Here is a 25,450-nt window from a genome sequence, read left to right as displayed (position 1 = left end):
TATAATAGAGTGGACTTCTATATGGCGTGAAAGCGACTATAATCAGAATGTTGAACTTGGTCTACGCTAATAAAAAGAGCACATAGACTTAGAATAAAAAAGCAATTGTGAAAGCATCTACTTATAACAATAAAATGTGTTAGATTTTCTTCTATGAAGAGTAAAATCTGGCTAATCTTTGTTGGGTAATTGACTTATAGTGAAGTTTGTTTGTCTTCATCTCATTCTCGATGTTCTCTTTCCAAGCGATGCTAATCTCACTTCACACCCAGGAATTGGTAACTTTAAGTTCATGTCCCCTGCCAAGGTCACCTGAGATTTCCAATGCGGGGAGTGATGAATTCAAAGATCTTGAAGATGGAAAGATCAAAAGGTTTATTATTCAATGTTGGCTAGAGACGTACAGTAGTAGATAACATCTTCTTTTTTTTTTGTGCGGATTGCCCTTCAAAAGCACTGGTCTTTAATTTTTGCCCCTCAAATTGGTGATCTTTAATTTTTGCCCTTCGCCTAATACCTCGAAGTTCTGGATTCGAACCCCAGCTCAGTTAAAAAAAAAAAAAAAAAATCGCAAGACAGAGATTTGGATTCGCAAGGCTGCCTCAGGCAGAGTTTTGCTACCTTAAAGTAGAGTTTGAATTCAAAACTCTATCTGAGGCCTAGCTTTTCTACGAAATTCTGCCTTGCAAATTTTTATTTTTTTTACTGAGCCGGGGTTCGAACGCCAAATCTCGTGGTACTAGACGAAAGGAAAAAAAATAAAGACCACCAATTTGAGGGGCAAAAATTAAAGACCAGTTCCTTTGAAGGGTAATCGTGCAAATGAACCAGATAACATTTATTAGCTTATCTTTTTATCCATCTTAGATATTGACTGTAATAGAATCTTAGCAGAAAAATCAAAAGAATGAGCCACACCAAATTATAATCATGCTAGAATGACTACTCGTTAATAATCATTCTAGAACAATTCTTCCTCGAACTGCTCCTAGCCAGGGGCGGAGCCAGGTAGAGGTGAGGGGTTCAATCGAAATCCCCTTCGGCGGAAAATTACACTTATATAATGTTGAAATTACTTTTTACGTATATATAGTAGATGTTGAATACTCTTGACTTCTTCGTGTTTTGAACCGCGCGACTGCTCCTTGCGATGCAGGATTGAAAACAAACCATGACAAGCTTGATTGGCTAACATAGCGACACTTCAAAGGCTCAAGAATCCAGTCCTTTCTATTGGCGTTCTGTTTCAGGTATCGAGCGGTGATATCATTGGTTCTATTTTTCCGACCGAGTTTTCTCGAGTAAATGTTCGGAAATCAGAATGTGAAACTCTGCTTCCTTGCTATCAGTGATTACTATCATTTAGTGCATTCATGAGTACAAACTGCTAGACAAGGGAGGTGTAATTTACATTTGATCTCCTGTGCTATTTAATTTTTGTACACATGATAGAAATTATACAAGGAAGACGGATGTATCGGTTGGATAAGACGATCTGATTTAGTTATTTTGATTTTAATATTGGCATTTGTATTTACTATTATCACTATAATTGAAAAATTGACACAAAAAAAAAAAAAAAATACCTAGCAAGTTGGGCCTGTGCATTTATTCATCTAGTAAATGCTAGGCATTTCTTCTTGTTTTAATCCATGTATCTTTGTATGGTAATTAGTTTAGATACTTAATCTAATGTATATCCATGCAGAGTAAACACTTGTCGAAACTAAAATGCAATAATGTAGACAGTAGACGTATATGCCAAGCAATGACTACTTCAAAACTAGAAACTAAAACAAATTCTCGATTACTCAATAAATGTTAATGGGATAATATTCTCAACAAAACTGCTAACATGAATTAACCGAAAACGATCGGGGAATACCAAAGAAGTTGAGGCGCTATTAAGGCTCCCTGTTGCTAAAACTATGTTTCCATATGTTTTCTCATCAACGTTTTCTGCTGCAAGCAAGGCAACCTTCTTGTTCTCCAAATCGGGATTAGTGTTATATTCCACGAAAACCTTATTGACCTCATCGTATACCATATTATATTTTTCAGCGAAGCGACAGTTGACAGCCAGCTTTCCCCATAGTGCACTTTGCATTTTATTCAAATAACTCTCTTGTGGGAATGGAATAGTTCTAAACTTCTCCTCTGTGAAGTTGAAGTAGGTAATAGGCTTGTGCAACTCAATCCAATAAAGTACCCCATTGAGGAAGGTACAAGTGTGAGAATAAGATGTAAAGGGGTACTGCTTTTCACAGACTAATCTTCTCCAAGAATGGGTTCCTAGAGTTAGAATCTTGATCCTTGTTCTTTTCTTGCACTTAACAACATGAAGCAATTTGTATCTTTTCGTGGCTGGATCAAATCCCAGAAAAAACGAAGGAGTCCATCCTTCCGGAAGCCTCAGAGAAAATGGTAAAGCTTTTATCTCCCCTGTGGTGATATTGTACAAGTAACTTTGAGTATCTTTATGGCTATAGAGACAAACAAGGCCATTGCAATGATTTGAGCAAATAGTGATCTCCGTTGAGTTGAAGTAATGACGAGGACGTGCGAGTTGTAAAGATAATCCTTCAAGTTGTGTTGGGAGATTGGAAGTGCTTTCTACAACTGCACGATAGCATGTTTGTATTTCAAATAAGAGGCGGCTGGCCGGGGGACGGGCTTGAGAACGAGCATTGTGCAACTTGATAAAGTTGAGATTATGTCGTATCAAACTGTTCCAAGCTTTAGAAACACACCTAAATCTCATGAGAGACTTAGCTGGAAGCCATGTTAGTATCTCGAATTCCATGTCATCTGCAAAACCATGCTTCTCCTCCATCTTTCGACATGTTTTTTTATTACTTTCCATGGCGCCCCTAGGCTTTTTTGTGATAGTAATAGTGGATTCACTGAAATATGTTCGTGCTATATGAGAAGCCTAGCTCTCTTTAGTCTCTAGCCGCAGAAAGAGAAAACAAGAGGAAATTAACCCTAGTATTTGGTTATAATAACTTGGTAAGCCCAAGTTGAGTTGGATTCCAACTAGGATTTTAGCAGCAAGTTTTAACCCTAGTATTTGGTTATAATAACTTGGTAAGCCCAAGTTGAGTTGGATTCCTACTAGGATTTTAGCAGCAAGTTTTCAATATATATATATATATATATATCGTATGAGTCTACAGGTCGTCCAGGGTACGTTAGTAACTGTAATTGAGTCCTTTGGTCGACCAGTATCGTAGGGGAAATACGCGTATTAAAAATAATTTTTTTTATGGAATGTTGGTATCAATATGAATATCTGCAGGAAGCTTATCAGATGATACCAAGTAGGGTGGTACAAGGAAACCGCCAAACCGCATAAAATTGATAATTCGAGTCAAACCGAGAAAATATCCGACCAGTGGTTTGGTTTGACTTGGTTGGGTTTTAGAAAAAAAAAACCGAACACTATCGGTTTGATTTGGTTTTAACTAAAAAAGTAAAACCGAACCAAGTCAACCCGACATTACATATAGAAACTTTCAAAAATATTTATAATGTAATTTATAAATATATCTTAAACTTTTTTTTATAGTTTTTGTCCTATAACATACTAGTTTTAGCATATGTGCGCTGCACATGTCTATCGTGTAAATCATTACAAAAATGTATAAATAGAGGAACAAATTATATGAAACGTTAATACAGATACAACTAACGTTTAAAAAGATAGGACTGTGGAAATCATACATAATACAAAAAAAAAAAAAAAAAAAAAGTTCGTCAAGTTACAATATTTATTTCCTTTTACATGGTGCAACTTAATTAGCCAAAATAACTTAAGCACACCATCTCATTTATTTAGATACTTAGGCCTCATTTGTTTGCACTTAACGGAGGTCTGAATCTGAATGGTTCAGACCTTAGTGTTACACCCCGCACTTTCAGAGCATGAGCATACCACGTACATCACCGTAGTAATGGAGTATCGGAGACGTCCCATGATGTTTTGGAAGGTACAAGTCATGGAAAGTATGTAACAATGAAGTAAAGGATGAATTACAATCTCGTAAGTCGTAATCGAGAAAGACTATTTTGAAACACAAGAACATGGCCATTATCAAGTATAATAAATGATAAATATCATGTATGGAGAGTTTCGGAAGATTTCGAGATCAAGCAAATTGAAGAAAATAAGTTTGATGAAAATTTGAGAAATATCAGCAGGATTTTGGGAAGATTTTTAGTCAGCTTTGGAGGGGCATATCTCCTAGAATATTAGGAGTTTTAAAGTGTTTCAAAAGCCTAAAATGAAGTTCGCCGAGTCTATTTTCTAACGCAACAAACCGCTCATCGATAGGACATCGGTGTAGAGAATTATGAACGTTACAAATCAGGCTGACAGAGCAGAAACGCGTGCTACAGTACCGACTGCTACCGTAAAATGCTGCAGTGAACCCGACCCGAATTTGACCCTTATAAAAAAGGGTAAGAACCCTCTTTTTTCACCAGATTTTAGCCCAGATTTGCCCAGAAATTTCCAGATTTTAGAAGGGAGAGTGAGGGTATTAAAAAGTGAGCAATTTTCAAGTAGCGGAGTAGTGGTTTAGGTCCGGGTAACGCATGGTTGTGATTCTAGTATTGTTTTGCGGTGGATTTTAGCGTGTATATTGAGGATATTGCTATCTTATCAAGAAAAAAAGGTATGAATCTTTCTCTTTTGGTATTATTTAAGGCTTATTTACGGAGATAAAGTCGTTAAATAATTGTATAGTAAGTTGGTTCGTTATAGAAGTTGGAAAACAGCGTGTGGGCTGTTTTATGGCATATGTTGGTGTTGGAAATGATGTTATTACTATTGGCATTGTCGTTGATGTTGTTGGTTGCTGAATTGGAATTTCAAGCTAGGCATATAAACAGGGGAGATGCTGCCCGATTTTCGGCAGAATATAGAGTAGTTTGACTTGAAATTCTAGTATAACTATACTATGATGAGTCTAATGATAGTGTGAATCCTCTTAAATGTAGACTCACGAATTCGAACGAATAAGTGTGGATAACTGGAGGTTGAACAGGTATGTTAAGGCTAGTCCCTTTCTTCTAAAGGCATGATTCATTTCTTATGAATGAATCCAATAGGTGTTTTCCAAATGTCCCATGATCCCTTTATGTGAATCCATAAATGTTTTCCAAGAATATTCTTATTCCCAAAAGCTAAAAATTCATGATTCATAGAGTTTATGATTCAAAGGCATGACTTCTTGATAATCCATAAATATTTTCCAAAATGTCCCTATTTTCCGAGTCAAAGATTTATGATTCTATAAGCTTTTATGACAACAACGGACATGTTTTTACAATATGAATGACGATGTTAAACATGAGAATGTTTCTATGATGATGATGATTTTAATTCTAGAAATTCCAAAGCTTATAATGTTAATACTATTATGAGATTATTTCATGATTTTCTCGATTTTATTCATTGTTGTTGATCTCACCTTATAATAATTGTTCCTTCAAGGTGAGATATAGCGATGATGATAATTTCATAATGAAAATCGGAGGTTACCGACCCTACGTCACTCCGAAGTAGTTATAGCTTTTATTTGGCTCTCATGCATGCTTTATATATATATATAATATATATTTATATATATATATATATATATATATATATATATATATATATATATATATGTATGTATGTATTTTACTACACCGAGCCGCGCTATAGTCGGCCGGGTATGGCACCTATTGTGCAACCACTGATTAGTTGGTATTACACACCGAGTCCCGAAAGGGCCGGGTACATTACACACCGAGTCCCGAAAGGGCCGGGTACGTTACACACCGAGTCCCGAAAAGGTCGGGTACGTTACACACCGAGTCCCGAAAGGGCCGAGTACGTTACACACCGAGTCCTAAAAGGTCGGGTACGTTATGATGATGATGTTATATATATGTATGCAAGAAAAAGTTTTTTTAAAAAGTTGAGCATACATGACATCCGCCTTAAGAGGCATCCAAATGTACAGGTTATCTCTCTTATTCCATGTTACCTTCCATATCTATATTATGTTGTTACTCATGCCTTACATACTCAGTACATTATTCGTACTGACGTCCCTTCTTGTGGATGCTGCGCTCATGCCTGCAGGTAGGCAAGAAGACGGATCTGACCTGTAGGTGCCCTATCAGCGGATTCTCAGGAGTGCTCCACTTACTTCGGAGCTGCATTCTATTTGGTATTGTCCTTATGATCATTTGTGTTCTATGTAGAGGCTTGTAGACGTGTGTGTGTACAGTTAGATGTTTTATAGCCCCACCAGTTCATATTGTTGTATAATATTTTGGTGGCCTTGTCGGCCTTAATTTGAGCTCTTGATACTTTATTGTTAGCCCTGCCGGCTTTATGATATACGTTATGTTGTGGCGACTTTGTCGGTCCACATATGAATATATGTGCTAAATAATCGGATATTTCTATGTTGGGCCTTTTCTGCGTGTAGATGTCCTTTGAGTTATGGTTTATAATGTTCACAGTAAAGGATAAGTCAGGTGGTTCCCGGCCTACGGGTCGGAGCCCGTCATACTCCTGGTAGGGGTGTGACACTTAGGTCATTAAGTGCATTTGTTTACATTATGATCTAAGCACTTATTCGGTTTGAATATGTCTTAATCATTAAGATCATGAACCAAGTCTTAATATCATTAAGAGGTATTTCTGTATGGATAATTTTTACCACCAACCCCACCCCTCCACCTCAACCCCACCACACCACTCACCCTCCACTCCAATCCCACCCCCACCCCCACCCCCACCCCTACCACCAATCCTCACTCCAAAACTCCACTCACTACCCAACCCACCCCCACCGCCACTACTCACTTCCCACCACCACCTACCCCAACCCACCTACCCTACCCTAACCCACCACTCCACCTCAACCCCACCCCCATCACCACCCACCCTTCACTCGAACCCCACCCCACCCCACCCCACCCCAAACCCGACCCACACTCAACTCCCCACCACTTACCCCTCCACCCCCACGCACCCACCCTCCACTCCAACTTCAACCCCACCCCACCACCAAACCCCCCACTCCACCACTCACCTTCCACCACTACTCATCTCTCCACCCATTCCTCCACCCTATCCTCCACCACTTACCCACCCACCACCGCTACGGAGGATCTCCATCATTACTAGCGAACATAAATGTTTCATTTTTTATCAAATAATATTTTATTTTATTAAATTTGTATTTATTTTCTAATATTTGATTACTTTTTTATTTGAATGTTATATTTATTATTTTTCAATAAATACATTATGCATATTCAGATGTTGAAAAACAAACAGTCTTAATCATTCTGTGTTCAGATCTAGAGACAACATCTTAATCATTCAGATGTGTATTCAGATTCAAACGTCTTAATCGATTTGAATACTTTTTCTTCTAAATATGAAAATTATCATGTAATTATTGATTGATAATTGAATCACCAGAGATTAAAAAAAAAGAATCAATTATACATAACAAAGCCTCAATTAATTCGGCAAAGTTTTATAATCTGATATTAGGAGCTTTTACATAAAAAGGACTCCAAAAATAATGATGGGTTTTTTAGTTTTCCAAAAAATATACAATATTATTAGTGTTTATGTGTAATTAAACATATATTTAATGAGAAAAATATTAAATAATTATTTTGCCAATTGTAAATTCTTTTGATGAAGGTCTAAAAGTTCAACCAATAGTGCCTTTGTCTCAATGAACATTAATTATTTCAAATATCACATAAAAATTTTATCAAAAATTGTGTTTGAGTTATAAAATAAAAAGTATAAATAATTGAAGATGGGGAGTATTGATCCTACAAAGCTAATTCCATGAGGAAGAAACCGCAAATTAGAATTTCTAAACCATTAATTATGATATTCAACATACATATATTTCTAGCAAATTGGCCAAAATAAAGTATTGGGCCAACTAAACTTTTATTTAGCGAAAAATACTATCGCAAGTTGTTTTTACTACTGAATAATAAATGTGGGGAGGTGCAACAACAAAATGAAACATCATATATTGCTAGAACATGGATATCAAAATGTATTTTAAATACAACAAATTTTATATGACCATTACTATTTTGAATTGAAACGCTAACTATATGTTGATTTAGCCAATAAATCTCTACAACAATAGATGATTGAAGAAATTTTTGTTGCATATAAATTAAAGCATAGTCATCCTTAACATAAAACTTTATCTAAAATACACACATATGAAGAACCAAAATAACGACTTTAACATGTCAAGAATAAGAAATTTACCATATTACTATCTTCGAGAACATTAAATCTGTCAGTCTCTGCCAACCTAGCTATCAAATGAAACATATGAACTTAGAAAGACGGGCAAAATATTGCAAAAGTTAAGGTAGCCATAAGTTAGAAAATTGAGTAATCTGCCCCCGCACCGATAAGTCATTAACTATAAAATTTTAATCCGTTCACCAACCGTTAATCCGGTAACCCAATACCAATAAACCAATAGGCCAATTTTGCGATTGGGTTATCGGTAATGATTCGGCTTTGAACAGTCCTAGTATGTATACCTTACTCCTAAGAATTTAAAGTGAAAAATAAAAGGGATGATCATACTTATTGAAAAATATAGTGCTTTGGCTAACCAAATTGAAAGAGAAGAATGAATTAGTCCAACAAAAGAGATTAAAATTTAAAGTTACATAGGAAAATACAGGAACTTTAGTTACAACAAAATTTTAAAAATGTCTATTTTCACGTAACTTCAAATATTCCTAAAGGTTAGACAATGTTCGCAGGCAATAAAAATTCAGAAAATTAACCGACTTTTTAACATTCTTTAATAGGTATATTAAACAATAACAATAATATTTAATAGGTATATGAACAATCACAATAAATTCAGTAACTATTGCTATTTTCATAAAAAATACTTAACTACACAAAAATCACTATACTTTGAGTATACTAACACAAATAAAAAAAAAATCTTAAAAAAAAAAGAAACTAATAAATAAAAACTCTTTTTTTTAGAATCTAATAGATAAAAACTCAATAAAAAAAAAACTAACCCAATTCAATTTGCCATCAGAATTGATATGATATTAACCGACACGTGAGTTGATAAACATCACAGAATAAATATATCTGAACCACAGATAATAGACAGAATTATGAATGAAACAAAGTAAAGACAATAAAAAAAATTATGCACACCTCCCATTGTATCTTTTTGATTATATAAGCAATTGGCAATATAACCTCCATGAGAGGAGCACAAATTCAAACAAAATTAGTCGGCTAAACCAAAGCTAAAACAAACCAATTAACCAAGAACCTATGTTCTGTTCGTGATGTTTCCTTTTTAAAAAGATCTTGTAATTGTATTACACAAGGACTCAACATTTGTTTTATATAAAAAAAAAATTAAAAAAAAATAAAAAATACTCCTAATAAACCTAAATAAGCAGCACTTCTAGAACTGAAAAGAAACGGAAGTGCTTAAATATTGTCAAAGCCAAAAAGGATTCCTATGACAACTATTATTTTGCCAAAAATAATGTTAGTTTTGTTTTTACTTTTCCTAAAAATGAAAATAGTAAATGATTATTTTGTCTATTATAGGGTTTTTTAATGAAGGACAAAAACTTCAATCAACATTTCTAATTCCCTTTGTGCGTACATCGCGTCAAGTAATAAAATTCTTTTATCTATATATAATAGGAGAGGCAAAAGAATGATGGGAGGACAAGTGTCATCCCTTCAAACATCACAATTTTAAAAAAACAAATAAAAAGGCTGCAAACTAACAAAACACGTTCTATGCTATGGAGTTTGAAAAATCATAAAGAAAATAAAACTGCCAATTCAAAAAAAGTTAAAACTGTCAATCAAAAAGAAAAAAACTAAAATTTCCTCCTACATTTGTTTGCAGAGGTTAATCTTATCCCGCGATCCCATTTGGAGAAACTTTCATGGAGTATCAACGGGATGAAGGGCTTGACACTTCTTTATTTTTTCTTTTTCTTATTAAAGTTAGTATTCCTCCACTTCTTCTTATTCCTTTTTCCATCTTAAATCTCTTTTATGGGGCTTAGAAAATATCTACCATTCACTTGATGATAAAGTTTTCATTTAGATATTGTTAGCTTTTAATTTGAATTGAACTGAAGTATTAATATATGAATATATATATATATATATATATGAGATTTGGATTGAGATAAAAAAATTATTTGATTTCCGAACTATATAATTTTCTTATTTCACTACTGTATTTCCCTTTGTTGTATTGCATTACATATTACTGTCTTCTCTTCTTTGTTATTTATCTCTTCTTTAGGCATCAAGTCAGTGAACATCAGGAAATTGAAATGAGAGCCAAGGTCAAAATGGATTCACCAAAAGTAATCGGGTGAAAATTAAATATATGTGACAAGAAGTTTACTTTTAGAAGCGGGCATAATTGCTACATCATTCACACAGATTCAGTGTTTTTCGTTTATATATTAGTTTATTATCTGATTACTTCATGTACATTTTTTAATGCATGTGATAGTAAATAACTTATACTCATTTTAAAGCATGCATAGAAAAATGAATTAGATTATTTCATTTAAATTCCTTCTAAAAAGTAACATAGCTCCATCTCTTTTGAAGATATTGAAAAGATGGTAGAACGCAAGTCTCCGAAATCAAAAGAGAACGAAGGTAAGGGACAAAGCAAAAAAGGCTCCCTAGAAATTACTTCTACATATGAATCTGAAATGCGCTACATGCGTAATTTAAGTCTTTTCTAATATACTAGTGGTGAAAGCCCGGGCCCAACATATTAGAAAACGTTATGCATCTTGAAGCATATTAGAGGTACCGCTTAATTCATCAAATGTTATGCAGCTTCCATAGTCGGAAAAGTCATGCAATACAAGACAGCAGCTAAACCTAGTACTATGGTTCCGAATTACTCAGAAAACAAAAAGGAATATCTGAAATCTAAAGTGGCCATCCAAACCTTGGATTATATACTAATCTGAGTTTCAAACATCTTCATCTAAAGAAACATAATTCACTCTTTTACAACAATTTCATCTTTTCTTCTGATAGTTCTATTTATCTTTCAATTCCCTTGCCATCAGCAGTATCGAAAAGATGGAATCTATGGAAAAGTGACAGGATTATCTATCCAAATAGGCCTAGTCCATCTAAAATGAGCTGCATAAAAAGCAAGTTATAGTAAAAAAAATTGGCCAGTAGAACTATTTCATTTTCATACAATTCATTATGAAACTGAGGCCCATTCTAACGCTTGTTAAGAGGGATGCATCGTACTAATGACAAAGTCACGTTTGACCAACATTTTACACACATAATTCTCATTTGGCAGTCACGCAGCTTCTGCGTATGCACTATTGGAACCGGGGACGCATTATCTACACGTACTAAGAAAACTTCAACTAAATTTAAGATCTCCAAATTTGAAGGCATGTGCATTGCATCTTCTTTATAGGAATAAGTACTTGGAAATTCTTACATATGCATAATTCTACCATTTATAATTGAGAACCTTCATTCCTTTAGCTGGTAAATGTTTCGCCAGCATACCTGCTACAACCATGGTCCTATTCGAACATGAAGCTCTCAAATGAGAACTAATTGGTGGGTAGCTAACTCAATTAAATCTACAGAAAATGGAAGCCAGTGGACATGCTTAGCACGACTTCCATCTAAAGCAAATTCAAACTTATAGTGAGAAAATCATCTTATTCCTCTATCATTTTCATTGTCCTGTCTCTCATATTTATTTACAGATTTTTATTCATCAAATACTTATTCTCAATATTTTATTTTTTCTTAACCTAATTTATCTATCAGAAAATTCAAAGGTAAAAAGAGCTTATGAGGATGAAATTTTCTGAAAGTCATGAGGAAGTTCTGAGAAATACTTCCAACCATATATGCCTAATGAAAAGTCAGCGAATGGAGTACTCTATACATTGTAAGTATAAAACGAAAACCGAAAAGGTGCAGAAGCCAACAATAAAACAAATGGAGATTCATTATTTTATCCCTAGAGAAAAATATCCTTTAAGAGAAGTAATATTAATTGAGAATACAATTAGGAAAATATCAGTGGGGCTAACCTGTGATATTAGCATTGTCTTCCCCTAATCCAAGGTTATGACAATTGCTAATCGACAGACTTTGATATCTCTGACAATCCCGCACATTTCATTCTTTCTCAATCTTTGTTCTGAGTTATAGAGAATTAGAAAGGAGACGTAACTGATGAGAATTTGGCAAATTAGTTGTAGAAGTAACAGACAGTAAAGAAATCCACATAAAACTTAGAAATGTCAGTGTATCTATATTGATGGGTTTACATTTTTTAACGAAACATAATCAGAGTGTAATTGAGTAATATTAGTCATATTTCTCTTATACTTTACTTGACTTGCATCTATCAAACAACTTTAAGAAACGGAAAAAGAAAGAAACAAGGAACAAGTTAGGTGAAGTTTTATGTTTGTACTAACCGGCAGTTGAAAGCCTTTCAAAGCTTGGAGCATGTGACTGATTTGAGGCACCCGATGTTGAACCTCATTCAGCACAATGTTCGAGTAAATCTGTATGCACAATAAACGCAGAAACGTAAATGATCAATACGGATTAACAAGCTTACCTTTTGCAAAAACACGGAAAGGATAGGCTACAGTTTTTCCCTTTTAAAGCACATCTGGTGCCGTAAAATCGTCGCATGCAGTGACTACTATCACATAAGTGTCTGTAAGAGAGACGCATATAAAGCCAAAAAGCAATTAACGAATTTAAGTCCTAACCAGTTTTTGAAATAGAAGAAGAGCATCCAGCATCAGCATTATCCTGACTAACACATGTAGGTTCAACAGGATTAACTGAATTTGTATTTGGAAGAAGTCGCCTAGTTGTTGCCTCTCTTCTTTGTAAACGCCGATGTAGCAAAAGTGCATTCTTTTCAGCTACAGGCATATCGCGATATATTTCACGGCATCTGACATTCTTATCACAAGTCTCAGCCATTGTGCGAGGATTTTTTTTTCTCTGTCCAGGATCCATTGATAAAGAAACTTGTTTTTAGAAGTGTCAATACTCCAAACGCTTGAGCAACCTACAATGTAATATAAATGTTTTTAAATGGGCGGACGAAAAGTGTCACACCCCACCGAGGGGTATGACGGGCTCCGGCCCATAGGCCGGACCACCTAACTTAATAGTTACTTTGAGCATCATATACCCTAATTAAAAGAACACATGCACACAGAAAAGGCCCAACATAGAAATATCCAATAATCCAACATATATATTCATATGCGAACCGACAAGGTCGCTACAACATCACAAGTATCACAAAGCCGGCAAGGCTATCAGAAAAGTATCAAGAGCTCAAAATAAGGCCGACAAGGCCATACATAATATTACATACCCCACTATGTACATGAGCCTCTAAGAATATACATATGAACATATATTATACTAACAGAAAAGTACCAAAAGATAGCAAGTCCAAAGTAGTGGCACTTGCTAACACCGCTGAAGCTGGAAAATCCTACTGCGGTTGCTCTTCAATAATCCTATCGGAGCTTGTAGCACGAAATGCAGCGGCCCAGGCAATGGGACATCAGTACGGATAAAAGTACTGAGTATGTAAAGCGGGAGAGTAACAACATAATTAAGATATAATGTAACATTAATAAGGGCAAAAGAAAACTGAACATCTGGAAGTAGCACGAGATGCAATGCATGATAATATATATATATATATATATATATATATATATATATATATATATATATATATATATACACACACACACATAACAGATAGTATCCATGCCCGGCCATGAGGCTCGGTGTTATATGTGTAAAATCATGCCCGGCCGTTAAGGCTCGGTGTCATACATAATATCATGCCCGACCATTTAGGCTCAGTGTTATCATCATTAGCCCGCGTCCGGGGCAATATCATAACATGTCCACTGCAGTGGTGTGCGCATCTACGCGCCATGCCCGGCCGACTATAGCGCGGCACGGTGTAGTAAAATAGTGCAATACATTTATATATATACAATGCATGAGAAGTCAATAATCTGACCTTGGCCCTTCGGATTGACATAAGGTCGGTAGCCTCCGAATAACTTATGGAATTCGTATCGAGTCCAAAGAAGTAATTGATGATGAGTAAAATAATATTTTAAGAATCAATCAAATAACAAGACATTAAGATTTGAAATACAAAGCATGGGAATGGAGTGGATTTGTTATGGAACGCTCATATTTATGTTCTAGTTGGATTCGTGCCAAAGAAAAAGGGAAACAAACACCTTACATACCTTATTCGTCAAGCCACCACTTAAAGTATCCTTTACTCCGATGCTCGCCCTTTACCCGAACCTATATAGTGAGAAGCATATCTTTAATCACACTTCCATCATATTCCTATCTCAATTTAGATGTACTAGTTATTGAAGACTAACTTTGGGTTACGAAAATTTGGACAGCATTTCCCCTATATTATCTACTTTCTCCAAATATCAAAACAACTCCCAAACAATACCAACAACATCGACAACAACATCATCAAGATTCTACAAGATAAATATGCACAATTTCATCCAAAACTTTCTACAAGATAAATATGCACAATTTCATCCAAAACTTTCTTCAAACCTCAATCCATACGCCAACAATACCTACGCAATAATTATAACTCTTATTCTCGTAAATATTCCTAAATCAATATTAATAAAAAGAGATTCATACCTTACTTTTGCTAGGATAGCAAAATCTTCAATGTTTACTTGAATCCAAGTCAACTCCAAAACAAAACTATTATCGCGACTATACGTTACCTGGATCTCGATTAATACTTCATCACTTGAAAATTATGTAAAATCCTCACTTTGTGGTGTATATAAGCTCTCCTATGTTGGCTGAGCTTTCTAGAATATTTGGGAAATTTGTTATGGAGAAAAAGATGGGTTTTAGCCCTTATATAGTGGATTAGAGTCGGTTGGCACTGTAGCAGCGTCCGACACTGTGCGTTCGAGCAGTGCAGTCCCCTGCTCTGCCCACCTAACTTGTAACATCCATAATTCTCTATTCCGACATCGTATCGACGAGCGGTTTGTTGCGTTGGAAACTAGACTTCATGAACTTCAATTTAGGCTTTTGCTTTAATTCAAAACTCCTTATAAACTAAAAGATATTCTTTCTCAAAGTTGGACCAAAATTGCCCCTCCAATCCTTCCGTAGCTTATTATATGAACTTAAACCCTCGTAACCATGAGATAGGTGCATACAATCTCACATATCCTAGGAAGTCCTCCAGGTCTACACTTAAAACAACTAATGCCTAATAGATTTCATATATAAAACTACGAGGTGTAACAAAAAGATCAACGATAGCGTAAATAAGCATCCAGCACACGGCAAAACATGAAGAGCGGAGACATGCAATTTCAATTATTTTTTTAAGGCAGCACTGAAATTGTAGCGCAGGCAAAATCTCATCTAGTATAAAATACATAAACGATCAAAATTTTAGTTTTCATTTTGTTACTTTGGGTAAAGTCAGTATTTATTGTGAAAACGATCAAAATTTTAGTTTTCATTTTGTTACTTTAGGTAAAGTTAAGCAATGAGATTCAAATATTTAATAAGAACTACAGTATTAGAGCCTGTTTGGATGGGCTAAATAAAAACAGCTTATAAGCCAAAAAAAAAATAAGTTAGTATAGTCCAACTTTTTTTTTTTTTTGACTTATAAGTTGTTTTCAGCTTATAAGCTGTTTTAGATAAGTTAAGTCAAACAAACCCAATTAATTTTTTGGCTTATTTTAAGCACAAAATGACTTTAAGCTGGCCAGCCGAACACCCAAAAAAACTGAAAACAGCTTATGGGCAACTTATAAGCCAATCCAAACGGGCTCTTAAGCAAATTCGGTTAAAGGATTGGGTAGTGGAGCATATCTCATCCAAAACAGACTTATCATATTTACCAACTCTTTTTTTTTTTTTTTGGCTCGCTACAAAAGATTAAGTTATCCCTTTTGCTTTTCTTCTTTCTGTTGTAAAGAGAACCTCACAGAAGATACTCTCTATATTGAGATTTTAGGTTCTGTGTAGGACTTCAAGTCTGTTTACTTTCTAAGTTTACACTTAAATTATGGTTTCAGTAAAACCTATGTATTGTTTTGGATATTAAATATACATCCATGTTGCAATTTCAGGATTCCATATGAATCAAATTCTTACCCCAGGAAAACCAAAAACAAATGTTGTGGAAAATTTACAGCTAATATCCATTAGGATATGCATCCAAAAACCCACGAAGGAAATTGGCTATATCATTGATTCTCCCTTCCAAAAAGGAAAGACTTAGTAAAAATAAATGTTGAATGAAGGCAAAAAAATTAAACATGTTAGAAGCAGGGGAACCCAAACAGACAGAACACAACTGAACTAATAAATGTTGAATGAAAGCATAAAATTAAACACATTAGAAGCAGACGCAACAGAACTAATCGGAGAACTTTGAAGAGTTATGAAATTTAACAAGGTCAGAGAAGAGCAAAACAGATGAGCCAAAGCGGAGGAGAAATTTGAAGAGCTGTGAAGTTTTCGGAAGAAGAGCACAGAGGAATCAGTGGTAAAAACAGCTATCAAAGTTGGGGAAAAACCAATTTTAAGATGAAAAGGGAATTAAATTAGATAACCCAAATCCCTAAAGTACCCGTACGACCGGAAGCAGCTACCGTTAGCGGCTTCTTTATAAGAGACTAGACGGCATATGCTCGTGCTGCGCATGGCCCAACACTTTAAATTATAGTTCACCTATGCGTATATAGTTATATTTGGATAGTGATAATATATATGTATTTTATATTACTAATAAATATGCATAAGTTTGCACTGTTTTATGCATATATATATAGACACACTATGTTCAAAAACACGATTAACATAACATTGTAGTTTGTGTTCCTTATTCAAAACTTTATTATATTAGTGTTTGCTACGAATACAAAGTTGGCAAAAATTTATTAACTTTTTAAAACAGAATACTTGTTTAAAAGAAAACTATTTTTCTCTCCTTGGAATAAAACAATAGCAATATTTAAGCATCAGTTGATACTTTAAATTTTAATTTGATTAATTTAAAGGTGTAAAATATTCTATTGTTAATGTATGTAGATTGGACTTAAACAATACTTATTATTTTTTATCAAATTTTGATTTGGATAATTCTAATTGAAATTATTAAATTAATTTTACATGTTTAAAACGAAACAAAGTAGAAATTTGATTTTCTATTTAAACGAAGAACTACTATTTTTTAATTTTTGGTAAATATTCTTGGTTCAGCTCATTTTACTTGTCATGTTGTCTTTTGTACGGTTTTTTAAGAAAACAACAATTAGAATTATAATTTGACTAATTTACCTTATTAATTATTTGATCTCCATTTAATATTATTTTTTCTTTTACGACATTAATCTCTTTTTACATTTATTAGAGTAAGGAAAAAAATAAAAAAATAATTAGGTTCTATCTTATTTTAAAATATAAATATTTTAAGTATATTTACTTTAGTAAAATAACAAATAAATGACATGGCGGAATACCTAATATAACAGTTAAATATCTAGATTAGATCTCAACCTAATATAAGAAAACAAAGAAAATTGTATGGTTTGGCTATTAACCTTTTGAAGAAAAGCAATAATATGGGGTCCATGTTTTTTGCTGTACAATAATTTCATTTGCTCTCACTAATGGGTTGATACGCATGTGACAATGAATCCACCATTATTAACTTAATGGGGATACTTTGGGAATTACATGAATATTGTTTGATTTTTTTAATATGGGGTGCACGTTTTTTTTTTTTTATATTGCTTGTTTTTTGTAATATGGAGCCCACTTTTTTTTTTAACAAGAGTTTGGAAACGGTGGGGTCCACTTTTTTTCCCACATTTTTTTTTAATATTGCTTGGTGTTTTTAGTATGGAGCCCACCTTATTATTATTTTTTTTATATTGCTTGGTGTTTTTAGTATAATATGGGCGGCACGTTTTGTTTTTGACATTGCTTTTTTTTTTTAATATGGGGTTCAATTATTTTTTTTTTTAATATTGCTTGATTTTTTTAATATGGGGTCCATTTTTATTTTTTTATTTTTACATGAGTTTGAAGATGGTGGGCTCCACTTTTTTCGCTTTTTTTTAATATTTCTTGGTGTTTTTAATATGGGGTCCACCTTATTATTTTTTTTAAACGAGGACTGATGACGAAGCATGAGGAAACCCATGCTTCTATATAGTAGTAAAATAGTAATTTTGAATTAGAAACAGTTAAAAATTCTATTTATGTTTACAGAGTTTTGATTTTTCTCAATATCAATCTACAGATTGCTACGCATTAGGAAAAAAAATAAAAGCTTACTTTTGGGTCAATTCAATTATATATATTTCAGGAGATATTTCGTTTAGAGTATGAGCACACTTTTTATTTATTTAAAGAAAAACGATAAAATAAGAAAAAGATCAAAAAGAAAAATAACTATTTAAAACCAACACCGAAAACCTCACCCACGTCTGCCTAACTTGAGAAAAGGCCCAAAATCATACACTATCTTTGGGCTTACGTTCAAAATCATCCATATAGTTTCAAGTAGCGCACTAATAATACACCATGTTTGCAAAGGTGGTGCACTTTTGCACACAACCCAAACGGCCGGTTAAGTTTTAACATATTTGTTTTCATCTGCTCATCACATGACCACTTCACCAAAAAAACAAAAAAAACAAAAAAAAAACAAAAAACTGAGTACTCCTTCCGTCCCCAATGACATATTTTGGATTGAGATTCAAACGAGCCTTTATTTGACCGTAATTTATTCGTATGTCTTTTAAAAATTTTGAATTATTAAAATTATATAGTACTTTTTACGTAGCTTCCAAATATATTTATTTTATTTTAAAAAGCTTAAAAATTTGTTCGAATTCACGACCAAACTAAAAGATTTAACTCTCAAAGTCCGAATTGTGTCACATAAATTGGGACAGAAGTATTAGTTTTACATATACAAAGGGAAAAAATAAATTAAATATATATCTTGAAAATTAATGAAGAACCAATTCTGTTTAAACATTTTTAGCCAAAAGGAAAACAGATTGGGCCAAAGAAACGCTGGATTCCCATTGGTTTTTATTGATCAGCGTGTCTCCAACAAACAAAAGCGTCTTGCTCCTAAGTTTCCCAAGTAGCAATTTTGGTATAAACCTAAATTAGTAGTCATAAACACATTGTCTCATAAGAAGATCACAATCTTCAGGTAGCAATTGAATTTTTCACCATCTTCAGTGAGCATTTTAATCCTCTGCCTTTTCTGCCCAGTCTCTATTTCTTCTTCAACCTTTTTTTCAGTTCTCAATTCTCACAACCTTTTGCTTCCATTTTATATGCCTATATATTCACATAGTATATTTCATTTGATTCAAAGTAGGAGCTGCTCGTGAATTCTCCAGAAATGGGAGAAACACGAAACTAATTGTTCTGAAACCTCACTGCATGTGGCTTAGATAATTAATGTATATCCGCTGAGGTTATGACCCAAATAACACATTACGAGTGGGTAACGGTAGATTGGACATTTTGTTTTGCTTGGTGAAGTGGTGATGTGATGAGCAGATAACAACAGATCCGTTAAAACTTAACCAGCCGTTTGGGTTGTGTGCAAAAGTGCACCACTTTTGCAAACATTGTGTATTATTAGTGCTCCATTTGAAACTATTTGGATGATTTTGAACCTAAACTCAAAGATAGTGTATGATTTTAGGCCTTTTCTCCATCTTTCTACTCTTATTTTTTTTCTACTTTATAACTATATTTTTGCTTATCTCAATTAATTCAATTGATATTCGTATGTTACTTCTTACCGATACAAGTATGAAGTAGTTTATGACCTCTTAATTCTAACCATCAAAACTTGCCTTTCATAGCCTATTCTTTGTTGATTTTTATGTCCCCTCCTTTAGCCCAAGTTTATCTCTTTTAAAAATTATTTTATTTGTCATTTTGGGTGTATTTGGTACGGAGAGAAAATATGTTTGCCAGTTTTTTTATGTTTGGTTGGTCAAATATTTTGAAAATTATTTTCTTTAGGAAAATAAGTTCTTAAAAATGAAGAAAATAATTTTTCTAGGTGAAGTTGGGAAAGCAAATTTCACAAATATATTTCACATTAATTGTCTCCTCTCCAGCCTCCAACACACCCCATCCTCTCCCCCCATCGCCCCGTAGTCCCCCACTACTACCACCTCACATCCCAATCCCTCATCCCAGCTCTCATAGTATTTAACTAGATTATATTCAAATATTTTTGGGATAGTAATTTCTGCTTATGTACCATACACAAGAAAATAAGTAAGAAACCCACTAATTTTATAGGAAAAAAAAATTCTAAAAAAAATTTCAATATGAATCATTTCCGGTCGTACCAAAAAACACCCTTATGATAAGGTTAGAGTAGAAACTAAAGAATATTAAATTAGTGATTACAAACATAATTATAGAAATTGTTATATTAAATTATAATGGCTAACAAGTTAAATGAATTCTAGTTCTAAAAAGTGAAAATTTGTTTTAAAAAAAATTATCTAGGAAGAAATATATTTCAAATTTGCAATATAAAAACAAGAAAATCATAAAAATTAGAAAAGAAAAAAAAAACTAAAAAACCAAATATGATATCTCATGAGATACGATAGTTGCGGAGTGAGTATTTAACCCAAAATACGCAACTTTTCTCCTAATCTATCTATCCTTACAGTAAGCGACTTTCGACATTCGAATTCAGATCCAAAAACAGAATTCCTCTTCCTTCTTTTTCACGCTACTAACAAATCCAACATTTCCCCCTTAATCTAGCACTCCCTTATTCTCTCTCTACACTTCCAACCAGGTAACTCTCTTTCTCTCTCTAAACACGATTTTTCAATCTCCTTTTTTTTTACTTCAAAATGCAGTCTAATCTCTCTATAACCGCGTCATTTGTTCCAATATTGCTATGGCTAATTGCTCTTGTTGAAAGCATATAATACAATATAACATGAATGATCGGTTCCACATAAAATATAGTTGTTATATAGAGAGATCTCACTTTAGATCTGCATTTTTTGGCATTGTAAACTGTTTGATAGTCTCTAAGGAAGGTTCTGTATATAATAATTTTAGAATCAAACAATGTCCTATTCAGTAATATAAATTTTTTGAAGTGTCTTATAAATTACTATAAACTGTTTGATTTACTACTTTTAATTTTATCTCGCAAACACGATTTTTCGATCTCAAGATCTGCATTGTAAACTGTTCGATTTACTTTAATTTTAGCGTTTTTATGTAAACTGTTTGGTTTACCTTAATTTTAGCGTTTTTACGTAAACTGTTTGATTTACTTTAATTTTAGTTTTTCTGTAAACTGTTTCGTTTACTTTAATTTTAGCGTTTTTTGTGTGAACTGTTTGACTTACTTTAATTTTAGTGTTTTTGTGTAAACTGTTTGATTTACTTTAATTTTAGTGGTTTTTGGTAAACTGTTTGATTTACTTTAATTTTAGTGCTTTTTCGTAAACTGCTCGATTTACTCCTAACTTTAGTGTTTTTTTTTTTTTTTTTTTGTGTGTGTAAACAGGCGGAAAAGGAAGGTTGTTAGCAATGGCGACAGTCCGAGTGTTTTCTATCACAATTGTCTTTGCTATTCTGTTTGTTGAACAATGTATCTGTACAGATTCGCCCGCACCAGCACCGGAATCCGGTGCTGATGTGGCTTCCTCTCCACCGGAGAGTCCTGCTTCGTCGCCTTTATCAAATCTAACTTCTCCTCCGGCTCCTCCACCATCAGATCTCCCTTCGGATTCGTCTCCGGCGCCATCACCGGTGAATGATGGTACTGCCTTCAACATCTTCTCTTATATTCTCTCAGTTCACTTTTACTTGTAACATTTTGCGTCTCAAGTGTCAAACTACCTGAACTTTGACTAGTGTTTTAAGTGTAACTTTTCGTTATATTATTAAGAATTCATTTTTTGACCTTTAAGTATTACTCCTTTCGTTCACTTTTACTTATCCAGTATCTAAAAAATAAATTTTTACTTTTATTTATCACTTTTAGTATATTGCGAGAAGTTAATTTTTTTTCCCAGTTTTACCCATAGTATTAATTATTCATTTCAAATTATTTTTCAAATCTGTTAAAGCTATACAATAATTAATACTGATATCATGATAAATTATGTACTACATTTATTATTTCTTAAAGGGTGTGCAAAATCCCTAGTGGACAAGTAAAAGTGAGCCGACGGAGTATTTTTGAAATATTGAATTAATCTAATAAAATTCTACTTCGAAAATTAGTCAAATTGTTTCTGGAGAAGCGAATGTCACAAGTAAAAGTGAATGGAGGGCTTAATATTTTGTTGTTTGTTCTTCTGTTAACCTTTCAAAACTTGCTGTATTATTTAATTTTGCGGGTTCATATATCTTCAAATGTATGTTTGTTTAATTTTGGGAAAATATTTTACATTGTTGAAATAGTTTGTTAGGACAGTACCTAGCACGTATTTTATTTACCATTTCACCACTTAATTACTTGTATTTTATGTTAAGCTTATATTGTTACTCCGTATTTGACTTTAATATATTTTTAAAGTAGTCCAAATGTAATGTACTTCCTACATGAAGGGAATAAAAACGTATATTTCAAACAATTAAAAGTTAAATGTGCTTTAGCAAATATTACAATGATTAAAATCAGAGTTTACCAATAATTGGAGGACCAAAAAGTGCTATTCCCCCCCCCCCCCCCCAACCCCCCCACCCCCACCCCAAAAAAAAAAATCTCATGAGATTAGATAGTTGTTGGTACTGAATGTTATTTGTTCTTCTATTGACCTTTTAAAACCTACTGAATTATTTAATTTTGCGGATTCCTGTATCTTCTAATGTATGCTTGTCTAATTCTGGCCTCGCATTTTACATTGCTGAAATAGTTTGTTAGCAATAGTACCTAGCACGACCATTTACTTAAATTATTATGGGAGCTGTACTATTTATTTTTTCCAGTGCTATTATTTTGCTGATAAATAACTCTATTATTGTGGTGTTACCTTTGCTTCCCAACAGGTACTGCTACTTCAAAAGATTCACCGTCTCCAGCACCAGCTCCAAATTCTGAAGTTGCAAGTGATATAAGCCACGAGAGTGCTGAGGATTCGAAGGAATCGTCTAGTGGTGGAATGACCAGCGGGAAGAAGGCTGGAATAGCAGTTGGAGTTATCGCAGCCGTTTGTTTTGTTGGTCTTGGTGCATTGGTGTATAAGAAGAGGCAACAGAATATTCAACGAACACAGTTCGGGTATGATGCTAGGAGAGAAATCCTTTAGGTGATTCTATATATCATATGCGTTCAGTTTATATAGATAACATATACTATACTGCATTGATTGATCTTCATGATTAGATTTGTTGCATTTGGAATTTGTACGAGAATATTATTAGATTTATTTGATTCTTTACTCACTGTACTATTGGAAATTTAACTTTTGATTCACCGTATAATAAATGCTTTGCTGATAAATTTAGAATTTAGTTTGACTTCTTACTTAAAGATAGTTGTTATATTTGTAAGTTACCGGTGCTGTGAATGTGATGAAGACAAAATGCTTTAGGCTTTTGTTCGAAAATTTGAAGTGTTATTAATTCACTGATGAGCAAGGTAATTTAGATATATATTACAGTGGGTGGTTGTTGTTGTATTCTTTATATTGAGAGGGAGAATTTTCAATAATTGGCTCAATACTTGTACTGAGCAGCAATGCTTGTAGGTGTTCTGAGGTGTGCACAACCTATCCCACATACCATAGTTATTTTTTGAAAGAAATTGAAGGAAAAAACTTGATGGTAGTGTCTTCCTTTGAATTGAATGACTCGTTAGTTAGTTGAATTATTCAGGAATAACTGTGGATCTGTTGCATATGATTGCATTAATTGCGCCCAAGAATGTGCTCTGGTCAATATTGTAGATTGAGAATCGTGAGATTTTGAATTCAAATTTCAACAGACAAAACGCTATGGGATCGTTTGGTTGGTGGGATAAGGATACAATTCCGGAATAAAATGCGGGATTATTTTATCATGAGTTTGGTTATGGGTATTTTTAGCCCCGAAATTATTTATCTCACGATTTGTATTAAAATGATGGGAATAGATATCTCAGTAAGTGTAATAAAATATCCCATGGGGATATCCTTGTCTATCACATCCCGCATACCAAGTGACCCCTAAGTGATTTCTTTCTATCTATTTAAATTTTGGTGGACCGAGTTACTTTTTACCTGTATCAGTGAAAGATAGCATATACCTTGTAAAATTAGTTGAGATATGCGCAATTTAGCCTCATAATTAAAATAAAAATAAAAATTGCATTACGTTGATATAATCCAACTTGCATGGATCGTCTAGTGGACAATGTGCACTTTTAAATTGTACAGTAAATAAAATGGAAGCTGGTTTCAGAGTAAAAGCCAAATTGCCTTCCGGCGATAAGAAGCGTGTGAATCCGAATAGCAGGCCATCAGTTTTTTGTTTGAACGGGGACCAGCAACCAAATCTCATTGACAATTTTGCCAAAGTTGTTGCTTCCATTAGAATCCTAAATAATGTGACATGTATAGTGTTTTAAATAATCGAATACTTAAAATTAGATCATTTCAACTAAAATTCAAATAGTGACACGTTTTTGGGGTGAATAATAATGCAAGAATTGTTATGTATGAGTAATTTTCATGAGATAAATTATATTGCATGGATTGTTATGTAGGAATTGCCTAATATAAGGGCATTTTGTTGCTAAGATACGCATTCCCATCCCATATTCATCTTGTAAATAATACATAGGAGTAGATATTAATACAAAGTTAGGTTTCTGGAGTTCAATATCTGAAACTAAAACTGGACTCCTATCAGTTGTACAGAAATTATATACTTATGTAAAATTTTATATCAAAAACCAAATGTTAAATAAGTAATTCGTACAAAATTTTGTGTATCAATAAAGTATTCCTATAATTGATACTAAACGACCTTAGTGCTTTACGTGGGTCCACATGGAATTTTGGCGGTGAAAGTGGTGCCACTGTTGGTCTGGCACTAGAACAATGATTGATGTCCTGTTCATGTCACGTTATTTTGTATACACCGTATTGACAATGACGTCCGACGTGGTTGTGGTTGCTCTTTTGTTTTTTCCTCATATACAAATTTCTTGCTTGCTGATTACTTTGAACCTGTTTGGATGGACTTATTTTAGGTGTTTTTAAGCAA

At 33.7% G+C, this 25,450-nt stretch overlaps 2 protein-coding genes across 2 annotated transcripts; one reads left to right on the top strand and one right to left on the bottom strand.

Annotated features, from left to right (window-relative positions):
- Positions 1-1,807: 1,807 nt before the first annotated feature.
- LOC132607706 (putative F-box protein At1g32420) lies at positions 1,808-2,833 on the bottom strand. The gene has a single exon (XM_060321789.1). It carries the CDS (start codon positions 2,831-2,833, stop codon positions 1,808-1,810), a length of 1,026 nt encoding a protein of 341 aa, XP_060177772.1.
- Positions 2,834-20,873: 18,040 nt separating this feature from the next.
- Positions 20,874-23,716, top strand: LOC132605964 (uncharacterized). The gene is made up of 3 exons (XM_060319254.1): positions 20,874-21,032; positions 21,762-22,016; positions 23,252-23,716. Exons 2-3 carry the CDS (start codon positions 21,785-21,787, stop codon positions 23,509-23,511), a joined length of 492 nt encoding a protein of 163 aa, XP_060175237.1. The 5' UTR covers positions 20,874-21,032; positions 21,762-21,784; the 3' UTR covers positions 23,512-23,716.
- The last annotated feature ends 1,734 nt before the right edge of the window (positions 23,717-25,450 follow it).

Source organism: Lycium barbarum, chromosome 8 (genome assembly GCF_019175385.1).
Source record: "Lycium barbarum isolate Lr01 chromosome 8, ASM1917538v2, whole genome shotgun sequence".
NCBI classification, from domain to species: Eukaryota; Viridiplantae; Streptophyta; class Magnoliopsida; order Solanales; family Solanaceae; genus Lycium; species Lycium barbarum.
Note: the sequence above shows the minus strand (reverse complement) of the source record. Positions and strands in the feature narration are given on the sequence as shown.

Bases quoted from the DNA above. Each gene is read 5' to 3' on its own strand.
- LOC132607706 (XM_060321789.1), bottom strand. From the start codon at position 2,833: ATGGAGGAGAAGCATGGTTTTGCAGATGACATGGAATTCGAGATACTA.
- LOC132605964 (XM_060319254.1), top strand. From the start codon at position 21,785: ATGGCGACAGTCCGAGTGTTTTCTATCACAATTGTCTTTGCTATTCTG. The intron at 22,017-23,251 runs GTACTGCCTTCA...GCTTCCCAACAG, and splicing joins GCCATCACCGGTGAATGATG to GTACTGCTACTTCAAAAGAT.